Source organism: Exophiala xenobiotica (assembly GCF_000835505.1).
Source record: "Exophiala xenobiotica strain CBS 118157 unplaced genomic scaffold supercont1.6, whole genome shotgun sequence".
NCBI lineage: Eukaryota > Fungi > Ascomycota > Eurotiomycetes > Chaetothyriales > Herpotrichiellaceae > Exophiala > Exophiala xenobiotica.
The window spans coordinates 347,503-362,378 of record NW_013562489.1 but is presented as its reverse complement, the minus strand read 5'-3'; the positions used below and the strand labels follow the sequence as shown (position 1 = coordinate 362,378).

Genomic DNA, 14,876 nt, shown 5'->3' with positions numbered 1-14,876 from the left:
TTGGTAAAAGTTGGTTTGATTGTTCGCTAGCTAGGCATGGCGCATTATTTACGGAGGGTTTAGATGTCGGCACAAGATAAACTGAAGCAGGAGGAAGGAAATGACCGTCGTCACAGCTCTCTGACATAATGTTTCATCGAAGCTAGGGTTGGAGTCATATGTTGTTTGGGAGAGCTACATGTATCATGGTGTTTCTGTTGTGGACTCCAACCCCAATAATATTACACACTACCTAGAAGAAACGTGCTTCTTTCAGAAATGAATTCAGCATCATGACATGATCTCTCTATTGCTCAGTACGGTACGGCTTCTTCACATGGCTTTGGCTTTCAGTATGCTGCGATTATACCCTTTCAACGGTGCGGATACTCCCTCGTGGGCATAGGGGCATCTCCATTCATTGTGTAGGGAGGGACACATGGGTGCACGCTTATGACCGATATAGGACCGTCTCCACAAGCAACAGGTGTGTTGTACATCGCCTGGAGGTGACTCGGCGTATTTGACGGGTCTCGCGCTTTGTGTTGCCAGCCATCAGCAGTACCGTGGCTCAATCGAAGCTACCATATGTTGAAGAGGATGATACTTGATAACGATCTCGTTGAACCCAAATCTTAGTAGCGACGGCGAGATCAGTTTGCTCAGCCATAAATAGGTATCCTGACGCGCTGAAAAACTCATCCGCAGTCGCTGACACAGTTAGCGTGAGCACGACATCGAGTGCGCCTATCTCATGATGAAATTGAGTTGGAAGCACTTCGCGCCGGCGAGATCGAGGCGTCATACTCAAAAGTTGGTTATGAAGGCAAGCGGACAGATCGGCCGCATCATCCGACATGGCTTTCAAAGGAAGCGGATCAAAATTCGTGATGCGCGAAAGGAAATATCCAACATTGATCATTTGTCCCGGCGACAGCGAGGGAAGGCCGCACGCCAAGCGGACTGTTATTGGCATAAGCTGACTCGTCGGCCACTGCGCCTAGGCTGGAATTGCACATGCTGTACAAGCCTTGGTGCCATACCACGTAATTGTGGCCATTTTGCTCAGACGCGACAGCAACGGTAAGTTCGCGCGTAGATGAAGGCCAGTCCATGCGATCGCTATGCCTAGCGCGGTGCGCCGTGAGCTCTTGCGAGCAAGGTCTCCGTGGAGCAAGGTTACAATGAATCCAAGGTTGTATCAAGTGCACGCGGCGACGGCATAGGCGCCGGTGAGGTTGGGAAGTCGCCCGGACAGCCGCGGACTGATCTGCCACTTCACTGAAATGCACCAGACACATTTCGCAGTACATGGCTGGTGAGATAGTCCATTACGTTAGAAGCTTGCCGCGGTCGATGGCGGCGATGTGGCTGGTGGAGAGTATCAGTCATTGAATTTGACACCGTTTGTACCGGAGTGGCTCAGCGCATCGACCATGTGCTTCACGGACCACCGGCAACTCGTTTCTGTACGTCTGAGCAAATTGAGCTTAAAATGCTCATGTTGCGAGGAGCTTGTGTGCGGGCGATACCAAATCGATATCGCTGCAGTCGGCGTCGAGGGCCGCGTCGTGTGCATGTATGACGAAAGTGGGCCGCAGTGCACCGGCGAAGGTGCTGGCGAATTGTGTTCAGAATACATACAGAAGGGCGAGGTGTCATGCGGACTGCGAAAAGATGGTATTGGCGCAGTCGGACACATCTGCCGCATGGATCATTCGCGTCTCCGAATGACTGATAAGATATTGCAAGATTTGCGGGTGTTACAGCTGAAATAAATATTGGGTTGATGCGAGTATCGTGAAATCGCAAGCACCACCCAAGCACAGTTTCGGACTTTGCTGCCGCTTTAACGCGATGGAAATCAATCACGTGCTGGTTCCCTGTATCCCGTTCGTGATGGCACCTAGGTGGATGGTACTCTTATCCCACATAAGGCGACAACCATGTTACCGGACTATACAAAATTGGTATCATCGGTGTCGCATAAGTCGGCCGCTTCATTTGAGATAGGGTTTACGCGAATCGCTTGCTGCGTCCTTTCGTAAATTTGACTTCGCCTACAAACCGATCGCGACAACAAGCTCGGTGGCGCATGATTTAAAACTAGCAGCGATGGTATCCGGAACAGCCTGCCGCTCGACTACAGACAAGTGTCAGAATGGGAATCATGCTGCATGAGGACGTATGGCCGTAACCCCTTTTCAACTCACCGGCGGCGACGAGGTAGAGGATGTATGATACAAATGGATACCAGGGGCATCGGAGCAACTAGGCGCTTCACCTGGAGCCATTGTTTGCATTGTCCGAACACTGTAGTGATATATTGTAAGCATATTTCCTTTCACATTGACCGACGACGACGAGGTTAGAGGCGCACAACATGAAAGTGGTATCAATAGAAGCGGAGAGCTTAGCCGCTTCCAGCGATATCAGTTTCGATGTGATCCCCACGCTAGAACGATAAGGGTACGCAAAATTACTGTAACCATAACGAGGTGCGACATGCAAGTCAGCAGAAGAATAGGATCGGATTCAACCGGCGATTGACATGGACACAAGGCTGGTGGTCTTGAGATAATACTGGAGCGTGACTGGAGATGATCGTAGACAGGACAAGACTGGGGCGATGAGAAGAAATTAATTGTACATGCCACAGCCAGGCGTTCAGTCTCAATCAGCTAGCGAAGATATCAAGCTGATTCAAATGAAACTTTCCCATCTCTTCCGATACTTGCTACTGACACCTTAGGCCGTGACTTCGCCGGTGCCACTGCCGGTGTCGAAGTGTTTGGACTCTGTGTCTTCTGGGCGTTGCCGATGGCTTCTCTCACACTCCCAGCCGGAGCATCCGCAATCTCATTGACATCCTGAGCAGTCAGAACATCGTTGACTCGAGCAGCTCGGCTCTGAAGGAGCAGGGTTGTTGGCCCGCGGAACTGTAAAAACAATCTATCGCCCCATATCGTCCTCCTGCTCCAAGTGCGTATCCTGAGAAGTGCGTTTGCAAGTAATTTGTAGGTATTGCTGGTCTTTAATGTCTCCACAAACTTCGAAGATGGGAAAAAGTTGCCCAACTGTAACGGTATCTGTAGTCGAATGTTGTTGGACTTGAACCGATACGGTTCTGGACGAGGGGAGGGCGCGGAAGCGGAGTAAGCCAGGATGTTGGAAGGATGCACGACGTAGGTCTCTCCTTCCGCCAGTTCGACTGCATAGACCTGCCCCTGGCCTGCTAGAGCAAGTAACCCTCTCCCCGTCACATCTGAACTTCCCCAGTACGCCAGAGATAATCTGGCGTTCAAGCTTGGTTTCACTGACAATGTGCTTCCAGTCCACGCCAACAACGCTTTTCTCTGGGCCAGCTTCCAATCTGTTGTGCCATCGAGTTGCAGTATTGCGAATGTAGTTAATGGAGATCTCGTGGATATGAGGGCGTTTGCGGCTGAGGTGGAAGTGATCTTCTGGTAGAGAAAGGGAATGCCAACCAGTGCACGGCGGATAGGGTTCAGCATTCGGAGGGTCGAAACGGTGCCATCTGGATCACCACCAAATCCGACCAGCGTTCCGCGACGCGTGTATAGATCTTGGGAAGGAGAAAGAGTTACAGAGAGAAGCGAGTAGGGGCTGCCGATGACCTCGAACGTGGCATCTGGACCAGTCAGTGGAATTCTCCATCTTGGTTCGTGAACTGACCTGGCGAAGAAGCAGACACCGATCGGCCACCAACCTCAATTCTGCTGGTGTCTGTTGCAGGCGTGGCTTGGATTGAGATGTATTTATAGCCTCCAACTCTTCGGCCAGCAACCAGATGCGCCGGAAACGCCCATTTTCGAGGAAGGTGTGAGAGTCGGCGCAGGCTGCATGCCGGGATTGCAGGCATATTGACCACGTCCGCAGCTCTTCAGCGCTTTGGGAAACAGTGGACGCTTGGGGGAGGAAGGACTGACAAGATCAGCCGTGCGGAAGCTTCCTCTTCTCAAATCAAAAAGCACACGTCTGGATTGAAGCTCCAGCTTCCGAGCTCTTGAATGCTGTTGTCAAACATGCCAAGCATCCGGAAAACCTGCCCCGAGTTTTGTTAGGGCAGCCTTGCACAGCCTTGCACAGCCTATGCCCGCCTCTGTCAGATCATCGAAACATCTCGTCTTGCAATTTCAACACAAGGCTGCCGGAGCCGGGCATTTCCTGTCAAACAGGCCTTGGTTGCACGACAGATACATCCTCGCGAACAACGTACCAGATGTCATGGCAATCTTGTCACACCTAGCAAGGAGACAGCACAAGTTCGGCTACTTTCGGTCCTCTCTGCGGTTTTCCATGTCTCTGGGAGTATTCGACAGATTAAACCCTCTCTGGGACCTGCGCTTTCAGCACGCGTATGTCCGTCGCAGATTGACCGCTTTACCAACGATGTAACGCAAACGACTTGCATATAGCACATCCGAAGTTCAGCCATCAAATCTGGATCAATCCCTTGACAGGTGGGCAGATCGGGAATTGGCTGCCGAAGCAATCTTGTTATAGGCATGATGGGCGGCATATTTTAGGCCAAGCCGCCCACCGTCCCCCGTATTTTGTGGGTGCAGCCTCACCAAAAGCCAATGATGCCGCACAAGCCAGAGGCACACTGCACGTCACACGGTTCGTTCCCCTCCTCTAGCACTGGAATGATGTCGACGGGTCATGGAACCAGACCGCTGTTCTACCGCCACCACAGAGCGCGAGATGAAGGCTCCAAAGGACTTCGGCATTCGACTGCTCTGAGAACTCTCCCTTCCCAGGTCCCAAACTCTATGAAGAGACAGCTTCCCGTTTTGGAGCAGTATACCGACTACACTTATTTTCATTCGAACAGTCTTTGGCGGTATAATGGCGCCTCAAGAAACATCCCCAGCCGGGAGGGATGATGACCCTTTCCCATACAGACAGCTGGCCGTTATAGGTGAGTACATCTTGGCTAGGTCTCAGTTCGTGCCACTGATTTGACCCCAGCCATCTGTCGGCTGGCGGAGCCAATCGCCTTCACTTCCATAACAGCGTATACCTTTGTTATGGTCAAAGATATCAAAGGCGAAGAGGATGCGTCTTTCTATGCTGGTCTACTCGTGTCGGCCTTCGCAATGGCTGAAGCATCTACTGCCATGATCTGGGGTCACATTTCAGATCGATATGGAAGGAAACCTATCATTCTTGTCGCCTTGGCAGGAACAGCCCTTTCGAGTCTGATCTTTGGGTTTGCAAAACGATACTGGGTCGCTCTTCTCGCTCGAGTCATTGGTGGCGCTCTGAATGGAAATGTTGCTGTCATGCAGACAATGGTAGCCGAAATGATCAAGAACCCTAAGCACGAACGTAAGTTTCTGCCAGTGAAATGTGTGAGCGTCCGACTGACCCTCTACAGCCGCGGCATACGCTGTCCAGCCTTTCATGTGGAGTCTGGGTTCGATTGTTGGGTCAGCCTTGGGCGGGTTTACAGCACAACCTGCTCAGTCCTATCCCCACCTATTCTCTCCGGACGGCATCTTCGGTGAATATCCTTATCTATTACCCAACCTTGTCGCTGTTGTCGCAATTCTCATTGCCATGATCCAGGGTTGGCTGCTGCTGGAGGAGACTAATCCCAGAGTCCGATCACACACGCCGCCTCCAGAGGAGATCAGGCACGAGGAACCTGTCTGTGAGAGAACGCCACTGATGCGCTCACGGTTCAGGAGAGAGTCGGCAGTTGAATCAATAGCGGTATCGCTCGGTCGAACCAGCATTCGCGGCAGCACTCGAGGCAGCGTGTCCTATGCCGCTAGTTCTGCTCCTCTCCCGAATGATCCAGCCTTTGACCTACGGCGGGCCTCATTCGCCTCCATCGGCTCGTTCAAGCCATTGATGGGCCTGGCCCCTACCATCTCCAATGTCGTCGTTGAGGACGATGAAGACCAAACTGCACCGGATGAATCGATAAAGGCGTTCAACAAGTCGGTCATATTTTGGACCATCGCTTTGGTTCTCATGTGTTACCACCAGATGGCCTTCTACTCTCTCTATCCAGTCTATCTTCTTGACGACCCACGACGCACCGCACGACACCTGGATTTGGTTGGCGGATTGGGCTTGACGTTGCCCAAAGTGGGAATTTTCCTTGCGGCGAACAGCATATTGTCATTGTTCTTTCAAGGGGTCATCTTTCCTATATACGTCGGCAGGCTGGGCGTATGGAGGTCTGTTTTGTCGCTCACCATCCTCACACCAGTCGCGCACATCTTGGCTCCGTTTGTTTCGGCATTGCCAAATCCAGCTCTCGGACTCTGGGCTCTTCTCGCCCTGCAAAGTTTCACATGCATTATCATCTTTCCCTGCTTGTTGATATTGCTGAAAAACGCGACCGAGTCCCCCCTGGTACTGGGCAAAGTCAATGGGTTGGCCATGTCCGCATGTTCGGCGGCAAGAACTGTCGCTCCACCGCTTGGAGGTATCATTTACAGCACTCTAGGATCTGCAGCAGGGTGGTGGAGCTGTGCGATATTCTCGATTGCCGCTATTGTTCAGCTTCTTTTTGCACCCAGACCAGAGGAGGACAATGCCACGATATTACGGAGAGCTTCGGTTGCGGTCGAAGCTCCGCCAATGACTGACAATGTGAGGGACTAAGTGGAAGGTCCATCATTCCACTTTGATACTTTTTTTACAGTATATTACGGAGTCTGCGAGCACGTCTGTCTACGCATTGTTTTGGGCTGGAACATCTGGGTCATATTAACAGATCGCATAGCGTGCGCTTTCAATACTGGACGGTGTGTAATGGTAATGTTTTGTCTCTCTTGCATTCGCATCATATGTACTCTCTATCTCACTGCAATCTCTCGCTCAACCAAGTTCTGATAGCAGCCTCCTGACAATCATCTCCCAACTTCTTCAGCTCGCTGTCCGGCTGGGGCTTCAACGGAGCATCATGGATCTCCTTCTTGCCTATGGCCAATTTCAGCACGTCGCCACCAACACCTTGCTTGAACTTCTCAGCAAAGCTGACGATTGCATCGCGCAGTGCTTCTTCTTGGCCGGCCGTCACCAGCACGGAGGATACTTTCGAGCCTGACCACCAACTTCCTGGCGCGAGCTCGGGAACAGTGTATTCGTCATCCTTCACGCCCTTGCCTCGGCCTTTATATGAGTCGATCCAATAGTTCGCGCACACTGGGTTGACGATATCCCGATGCTGGAATTCGGTCATGGACTTGAACTTGGTGTGGTCAGAGGAGACCCATGGCGCGATCATCACTGCGCCGTGCAGCTTGCCGGATAGTTCAAACGGTTTGACAATATTGGAATTCGGATGCGGATGGCCAGAGATGTGGCTGAGCACGGCGCATACCAAGTTGCCGCCGGCAGAGTCTCCTCCGAGCAATGTTGTATCGGGCGTGCGGCCGGGTAGAGAGAGCAGATAGCGAAGTGCTTCGACACTTTCGGCGATTTGCAAGGGATAGAGACCCTGAGGGGCGAGCGTGTATGCGTTACAGAAGACGGCGAGTTTGCCGTTTGACCACTGCACGAAGCGGAAGAGGAGGTCCAGATGGTCGGGAAAGCCGGGCATGACGAATCCGCCGCCATGGAAATAGAGCATCACGTATGTCGCTGAGTCCGGGTTGCCAAGCCAGAAGCCCTTCGTGGACGTGCCTGGGATATCGACAATCTGGGCAGGAAGTTTGTGCTGTTTACAGAATTTCTCATACGAAGAGATGAAAGGTGGGATGAGCATCCTGGGACAACGTCAGCCCTGTCCACGTTCTGTGCTGGCAGTTTATAGCATACTGCAATTGACCCGTGGTGAAGTGCGTGAATATGGTTCGAAAAGCGGTGGTTTGGACATGTTCACTGATCGTTGGAGCGCCCTTTGCTCCTCGAAAGGGACTGCCCAATAGTGAGAGGAAGGTCCGTGCGAAGACATAGGATAGTCCTGGGACTATCAGGGCTTTGTCGGTGACTGTTGATGGCATGTTGGTGTCGGCCGGTATTGCTGGATTGATTCTCGAGAGATCGCGAAGAGGAGGTGGACTGCTAGGGGATATCGAGAGGAGGTGAAAGTTGTTCAGCAGTTATCCTAAGGATGTAGAGGTCTTGAAAGCTGACCTGATGTCAGGGTGTGATGTACTTCTGCCTGTTACCCCGTAAGACGTAAAGTCCCGGTGCTCCCGCCATTCCCGACTTAGTCGAGGAGAACGAGAGGGTAAACCTGAACAGGACAAGGCCAGGCGTTTAGGCGTCCAAGATTTCGATTGCATTTTCCCTCTACATTCGGAAAATGTCCCGAATTATCCTTGCAGGAGACAATATAGCTGCTGAGTTAATGACATCTTCTCACCTGTAAGCATGTCGTGTCCCAGAGGCTGCTGCGATCACCGTTGAGAATCGGGATAATCTTTCGAGAGTAAGTGCCGGTCGCAAGGCTGCACAAGGCTGATGCAAAGAGGACCATGAACAGCCTAACCTTTGCAGGACTAGCTTAGTATACGGCGAAGCATACCACTCCTTCGCGGCTTAGACGGAGAATTCTTGCCCGACCACAGAGATGGCATCAGATTCAGCAGAATGGGCTCATCGTCCACACATTACACATCGACGCGTCTGATCGCCGGCCATAATCGATTCGGTGCACACGCTTGAATCTATTGAGCAGCTGATGATAGTGCTCATGTCGTAAATTGACGCCCAAGGGCTCAGGGCAATCCCAATGCTCGTTGCTGGAAGACTAGGGCCTGCTTATACAATCATGCTTTCGCGGACTGTTCACAGCTGCGGGAGGCGACACTTTTACAATCTGGGCTGCACGAGAACCGCGACTTGGAATCTCGCATATCACTCGTCGGCGAGGGATGGCGTTCGTCGTACCTTCGCCCAATCAGCCTTGCTAAACCGAGATGACGCCGCCAAAAGATCGATTCAAGCCAGCAAGGTTGCAGAAGCCCCGCCCAGCCGAGCAGAAGGCGCCGAAGTTACCAAGCCAGAGACCTTACAGGGTACCAACACGGCCAAAGCTGCCGAAGAGACAGCCAAAAAGGATGCGACTCTCTTATCGGAAAAGGTCGTGTCCAACAAGGAACAACGTAAAGTCGACTTTGCGATTATGAAAGAAATGCTCCAATATCTCTGGCCTAGGGGAGACTGGGGAACCAAAGTACGGGTTGGAGCAGCCTTGGGCCTTCTGGTGTCGGCCAAGATATTGAACGTCAACGTACCCTTTTATTTCAAGAACATTGTCGACTCGATGAACATTGATTTCTTGGCCGTTGGCGGAACCGCCTGGACAGTTGCTGGCTCAATGCTCGTCGCTTACGGAGCCACCAGAATCGGCGCCACCTTGTTTCAAGAGTTACGAAATGCCGTTTTTGCCAGTGTCGCTCAGAAAGCTATAAGAAATGTTGCTCGCAATGTGTTTCAGCACCTGCTGCGCCTGGATCTCAATTTCCATCTGTCGAGGCAAACTGGTGGACTCACCAGAGCACTCGACCGAGGTACGAAAGGCATCAGCTTCTTGCTGACATCTATGCTGTTTCACATCTTCCCTACCGTGCTCGAGATTGGCATGGTCTGTGGCATCTTGACATACCAATATGGAGCTCAGTTCGCCGCCATCACCGGAGCCACGATGGTAGCGTATTCAGCCTTTACAATCACTACGACGTCGTGGAGAACGAAATTCCGGAGACAAGCAAATGCAGCAGACAACCAGGGAGCTACGGTAGCAGTGGACACGCTTATCAATTATGAGGCGGTCAAGTACTTTAACAATGAGAAATTCGAGGTCAGCCGCTACGACAAAGCACTCAAGAAATACGAGGATGCTTCTATCAAGGTTACAACATCATTGGCGTTTCTGAACACCGGCCAGAATGTCATCTTTTCGAGTGCATTGGCAGGGATGATGTATATGGCCGCAAACGGTGTGGCTGAAGGTTCATTAACTGTGGGAGATTTGGTGATGGTCAACCAGTTGGTCTTTCAACTTTCAGTTCCATTGAATTTTCTGGGGTCGGTGTATCGAGAACTTCGGCAATCCCTTCTGGACATGGAGACACTCTTCAACCTTCAGAAGGTTAACGTCACAGTGAAAGAAGTGGCTAATCCAAGGCCACTGGCGCTGACTCGGGGCGGAGAAATCAAATTTGAGAATGTCACCTTTGGTTATCACGCCGACCGACCAATTCTGAGAAATTTGAGCATGACTATTCCGGCAGGGAAGAAAGTGGCCATTGTCGGACCAAGTGGTTGTGGAAAGTCGACAATCCTTCGACTGTTGTTTCGCTTCTATGACGCAGATTCTGGCACTATTACCATCGACGGTCAGAATGTCCGTGAGGTCAGCCTGGACAGCTTGCGGCAAAGCATTGGAGTGGTCCCGCAAGACACACCGCTATTCAATAATACTATTGAGCACAACATTCGATACGGCAAAATCGACGCTTCCCTCGACGATGTCAAACGAGCAGCTCAACGAGCCAGAATCTTCGACCTCATTGAACGTCTACCGGCTGGATGGAACACCATGGTCGGCGAAAGAGGTATGATGATCTCAGGTGGTGAGAAGCAACGCCTTGCTGTTGCCCGACTGATTTTGAAGGACCCACCTCTACTGTTCTTCGATGAGGCTACATCAGCACTCGATACCTACACAGAACAGACACTTCTCCAGAACATCAACAGTATTCTGAAGGAGAAGGCACGCACAAGCGTGTTTGTGGCACACCGGCTTCGTACCATTTATGACAGCGATATCATCTTTGTGCTGAAGGAGGGTCGTGTATTTGAGCAAGGTACTCATGCAGAGTTGCTTGCTATGGATGGATTGTATGCCGATTTGTGGACCGCACAAGAAGTCTCCATCGGGCAAGACATGACGCTGGAGCGTTCATTGGAAGAAGAGCGCCAGTCGGAGGAGAAAAAGAACTGATATTGCCCCCATCATGACCGAGTATTGATGGGTGACAGACTTATTGGGCCCGAGAACCGAGCTTTGGCTCCAGAAGCAAGGCCCGAAGCCTCTGCACCTTTGAGTCCGACCGTGGTTCTCCACGCAAATCTGATGCACTCAATGTCAAAGCCCGGCCTGCAGGGAGAGCAAGTTCTGTAGGTCCTGCCCTCTATCTCGGAGGTCGACCAGAAATGGACTCAGTTGCCAGATTCACACAGATACGAAGGTCCGATATCAATGAAAGTACCTGGACAGCCAAGCAGTTCAGACGAGGTTACGCTGGAACCGAGATGATGGAAAGTCTGTTCAGAGACAGGGGTCACTTTCGCCCCCTGGCACGTGGCATTCGCTTGCTGGGGGAAATGCCCACACTGACCGCTCAAGAAGAACTTTTACTGGCGGATCTGCTTCAGTCCGCCGATCATTTTGACTTCTATGGCTTGCATGGAAAACCACCGTCGTACGCATGGCAAAGGCCGGCGTGCTTTGGATATAAGGGCTCGCTTGGATACTCTGAAGGAATGGATACAGATGGACAACGTCATGGGAAATGTTCATGTAGGGTTATAGTGATCGCATCTCCGTCCTCGATGAATAAGTAACTTCAAGAAATTTCATCAAGACCTGTCACTTCCACTGCCCCAGCTTCTGAGATTCTCCGCTTGACGTGCCAACGCTAAGAAAAGGTTCTTGGGCCCTTTAGGTTCAATCTCTAGGCTCTCTAGGCAGGAACCATCGCGATCTAGGCGAGCTAATTAGGCTAGCTTCCGTCTAACGTTCAACTAAAGATGCCTGCAGAAATTGCGACTGTCCGTTTCTTTCTTGAGCCGACTCCTTTCTTACCAGGAATCCCACCCTGCCTCCTCCCTTGATAATGGGTACCACTTCCCACCGGACCTTGTCGCTGGCGACGAGCATGACATATTTCCTGACATCCCTCCCTTGACTTACTTTCGTCGTCTCTAGCAGATCCAGTGTGCAGTATTGTGCCGCAATCCACATTCAACACGACTCCTTCCTGCGGTCATCTTTGTTTCAGAAACCCGCATACACCTGGCAGGATAAGTCATCACTGCGATTTAGATATTCTGCAACTAGATCCGGTCTCAGATCAGTGCATGCCAAACCCTTCTTCATCACATGCGACTGTGAGATCATCCTCGCTCCATACGTTCCTCCGCTCGGACCGCGAAAAGCGCGACTCATCGCGAATCTCTATCTTTGAACCTATCGCGACACACTCTCCTCTCGGAAGGCCGAATCGAAAGAGTCAACGGATTGGCTTCCCAATCCTGGTCACGAGGCTCTGGAAACAGACGCATCCTCTGGGAATATCATACGAAAGCAGCTCACTACTGGACTGTGGACTATAAGCCATATCCTTTCCGAACCGCATCACCTCGCCATCTCCCAACTCGTCTGAAGCTCTTGAGTCGTCCAAAATGGGTCTCTTCGACAAGCTACAGTCAAGTGAGTCGCAACCTGGCACTTTGCTTGCTTGAAATGCACGCGCACCTGTTTCGGAGATCTGGCTAACAGTCTCTTTGCAGAACTCGAACTCTACCGCCTTGAGCAGAAATACGCCCGTCGCAAGAATCGAATGACCTACAACACCGGCGCCCAGTACGTTGATGGTGAATATGTCTACCCCAGCGGAGCCGACTACCTCGACAGTCCTGTGTCTGCCAATTCGACTGGTAGCTCCGGCAGTTCGAACAAGAGACGGACCATGTTCTGGGCACCACCTAATCATCGCAGATGATTACCTCTTCGGACACTGGTCATGACGTTTTCTGGAAGTACTGCTGTACATTCTGTGTCTATATTTTATCGGTTGGAATTCAGCATAGCATCGGGCGTCCTGCGTTTTGGGTTTGAAGCAGCACGATTTGATCTTTACAGTCACACGGACAAGAACGAAGATTTCATTTGTTATGAGAAGTATCATTAGAGAAGGCGGTACTGAGAAACCTTTGCCCTGGGTACATCTACAGTTACTGGGCACTGCTGTTGAGCAAGTGTACCAACTTTCGAAGGGGAGTGTCGGCGGACGAGAGGGAGTATAGCAGACTCACCCCACCAAAGAGGTAGGAGTGGTGAATATTACTTTATCTTTCCAGTCCATGCTCTGACGTTCTCTATCTCGTGTACGGCTCTTATCGATCTCGAACCCTGTGCTCAGACCATCGCGTTCAGCTAGGGCCAACGACCAGCAGCTCGGCACGTCCCTCTTTAGAAGTACTCCGTAAAAGGAGCAAGCTATATCGGATGGTGCTATCAGACGATATAATACCCTGCTCAGCTCCTTCAAAGAAGTCTTCGCAGATTACCAAATGATCGACAACGTATTTCAATCTTCTCGACATCCGGGTCAGTGCCGGGAGTTAGAGTACCACATAACGAGATGTTCTGGTCCTATTATACGCGATGAGGTGCGAAAATTCGTCTGGCCGAGTATGACTCTGAGTATGGCCCGTGTGCTCCGAATTGTGGCCGTCCCTACCTGAGTCCCCCCACGATCATTCCAGTGAATTGCGTGTCAGTGTCGGCAGGGAGGAGAAATGCAGGTTCGTAAATTGGCGCATAGTCGTGCGTTGAGCTTCATCATTGGGACAAATGCGCGCACGGTTGTTCGGGATGCGTGCCAGGATGGGAGTAGGCGGTCGCCCTATTCTAGCGGGCGATTCCTACGCAGTGACGTTGCGCTCCGTAATGAAGGAAACGTTAACAGAGACCCGTAGGGCACGTGTTGAGTGCCCTACGGTGTGAAAGCGCGAATTGTCGCAGAAGTGTATCCCACATCAGAGCATGGCAAACTGCGCTGGCATGGGAGATATCGCACGATGTCTCTTGACCGGTAAATGCGCGTAGCGTACGGAGTAGGTTGTTATCTCTTCTCGTATCTTCTCAGCCCAACCTCATCTTCTATGCTTTTTGGGAGTCATAAGAGACTTCACAGACGATCATCCACGGGGCCATTCAGCCTCGTGCTTTGGGGTTTTCCGTCTGTTTCGCAGCGGCATCGCGATTCGGTTTCATCGGCTGAAGCTCAATGTCTTTGCTGATGCGGTTAGAACTGGCGGTGAAGCTCTCCGAAAGACTGCGGATCTGCGGCTGCACGACCCGAGAGATGTTGTGGTAGCCATGTTGCGGTACCTGAACGAGGATGGAGTGTAGGTATGCGAAGAATTGGGAAATGCGGCCCATTGTTCTTTCTTTCCGCGTAGCACTGTAGAGGCAGGTCGTTGCTCAAAGCACTGACGACGTTTTTGCGGTTCGTTGGGCGTATGGTGAACTATTGTTTCAGTGTTTACGGAATGACAGTGGGATGCGCGGTCCTGATGGAACGAAGGAGGATCAAATATGTAGTGGCTTCAAAGCTGAGAGTGAATGTGAATCACATCGCCGACGATCCGAGATACAGAGAGAATGATGTCGGCCGTGACGGGCTGGTGCCAGACTAAGCGCTGGGCACGAACAGTGAGGTATCGAGGTTGTGTTGGAGAGGGTTGAGATAGGCGGTAGAAGGCCTCACTAGCCTTATCAGATTGGACGGTCGGGGCCAGTGAGGTCGAAACATGGGGGCTGAACTGGAGACACAACAGCCCAAGCACGCCTAACTGCCTGTACCTAAGCATGGATGACCTTGATGGGCTAGTGAGGCTCAAGCCAATCAAGACCAGGCACAGAAGGTCCTTCTGATCCTCCGTACATCTGCGTTTTCCGTCGAGCCTTCCTCGTGCACACTCGTGGTATCTCATCCACCGCTGTCGTCAAATGCACAGAACCAGAGAAATGTTCCCCACTGACGAGGATATGGTCCAGCCGCCCGCGATCACCCATCACCTATCAGCGATGAGCGATTGGACATACCCTACGGAGTACGCAGCATGTATCTACCTATGAAATGGTGGTTGCCGAGCCTTTGACTCGAGGA

General features: G+C 51.6%; 6 protein-coding genes across 6 annotated transcripts; 3 read left to right on the top strand and 3 right to left on the bottom strand.

Moving 5' to 3' along the window:
• Nucleotides 1–2,490: 2,490 nt before the first annotated feature.
• PV05_09425 (uncharacterized protein) lies at nucleotides 2,491–4,160 on the bottom strand. The gene is made up of 2 exons (XM_013455764.1): nucleotides 3,676–4,160; nucleotides 2,491–3,631 (listed from the first exon to the last, which is right to left on the bottom strand). The coding sequence occupies exons 1-2, from the start codon at nucleotides 3,860–3,862 to the stop codon at nucleotides 2,673–2,675; spliced, it is 1,146 nt and encodes a 381-aa protein (XP_013311218.1). The 5' UTR covers nucleotides 3,863–4,160; the 3' UTR covers nucleotides 2,491–2,672.
• Nucleotides 4,161–4,542: 382 nt separating this feature from the next.
• On the top strand, nucleotides 4,543–6,788 carry PV05_09424 (uncharacterized protein). The gene is made up of 3 exons (XM_013455763.1): nucleotides 4,543–4,924; nucleotides 4,975–5,334; nucleotides 5,384–6,788. Exons 1-3 carry the CDS (start codon nucleotides 4,852–4,854, stop codon nucleotides 6,622–6,624), a joined length of 1,674 nt encoding a protein of 557 aa, XP_013311217.1. The 5' UTR covers nucleotides 4,543–4,851; the 3' UTR covers nucleotides 6,625–6,788.
• Nucleotides 6,772–8,382, bottom strand: PV05_09423 (uncharacterized protein). The gene is made up of 2 exons (XM_013455762.1): nucleotides 7,783–8,382; nucleotides 6,772–7,730 (listed from the first exon to the last, which is right to left on the bottom strand). Exons 1-2 carry the CDS (start codon nucleotides 7,965–7,967, stop codon nucleotides 6,824–6,826), a joined length of 1,092 nt encoding a protein of 363 aa, XP_013311216.1. The 5' UTR covers nucleotides 7,968–8,382; the 3' UTR covers nucleotides 6,772–6,823.
• A 182-nt stretch (nucleotides 8,383–8,564) lies between these two features.
• PV05_09422 (iron-sulfur clusters transporter atm1, mitochondrial) lies at nucleotides 8,565–11,560 on the top strand. Its single transcript, XM_013455761.1, has one exon. The coding sequence runs from the start codon at nucleotides 8,702–8,704 to the stop codon at nucleotides 10,916–10,918; it is 2,217 nt and encodes a 738-aa protein (XP_013311215.1). The 5' UTR covers nucleotides 8,565–8,701; the 3' UTR covers nucleotides 10,919–11,560.
• Nucleotides 11,561–12,381: 821 nt separating this feature from the next.
• PV05_09421 (uncharacterized protein) lies at nucleotides 12,382–12,701 on the top strand (the record flags this gene model as incomplete). The annotated part of the gene is made up of 2 exons (XM_013455760.1): nucleotides 12,382–12,409; nucleotides 12,490–12,701. 2 exons carry the CDS (start codon nucleotides 12,382–12,384, stop codon nucleotides 12,699–12,701), a joined length of 240 nt encoding a protein of 79 aa, XP_013311214.1.
• Nucleotides 12,702–13,058: 357 nt separating this feature from the next.
• On the bottom strand, nucleotides 13,059–14,422 carry PV05_09420 (uncharacterized protein). Its single transcript, XM_013455759.1, has one exon. The coding sequence runs from the start codon at nucleotides 14,144–14,146 to the stop codon at nucleotides 13,919–13,921; it is 228 nt and encodes a 75-aa protein (XP_013311213.1). The 5' UTR covers nucleotides 14,147–14,422; the 3' UTR covers nucleotides 13,059–13,918.
• Between the last annotated feature and the right edge of the window lie 454 nt (nucleotides 14,423–14,876).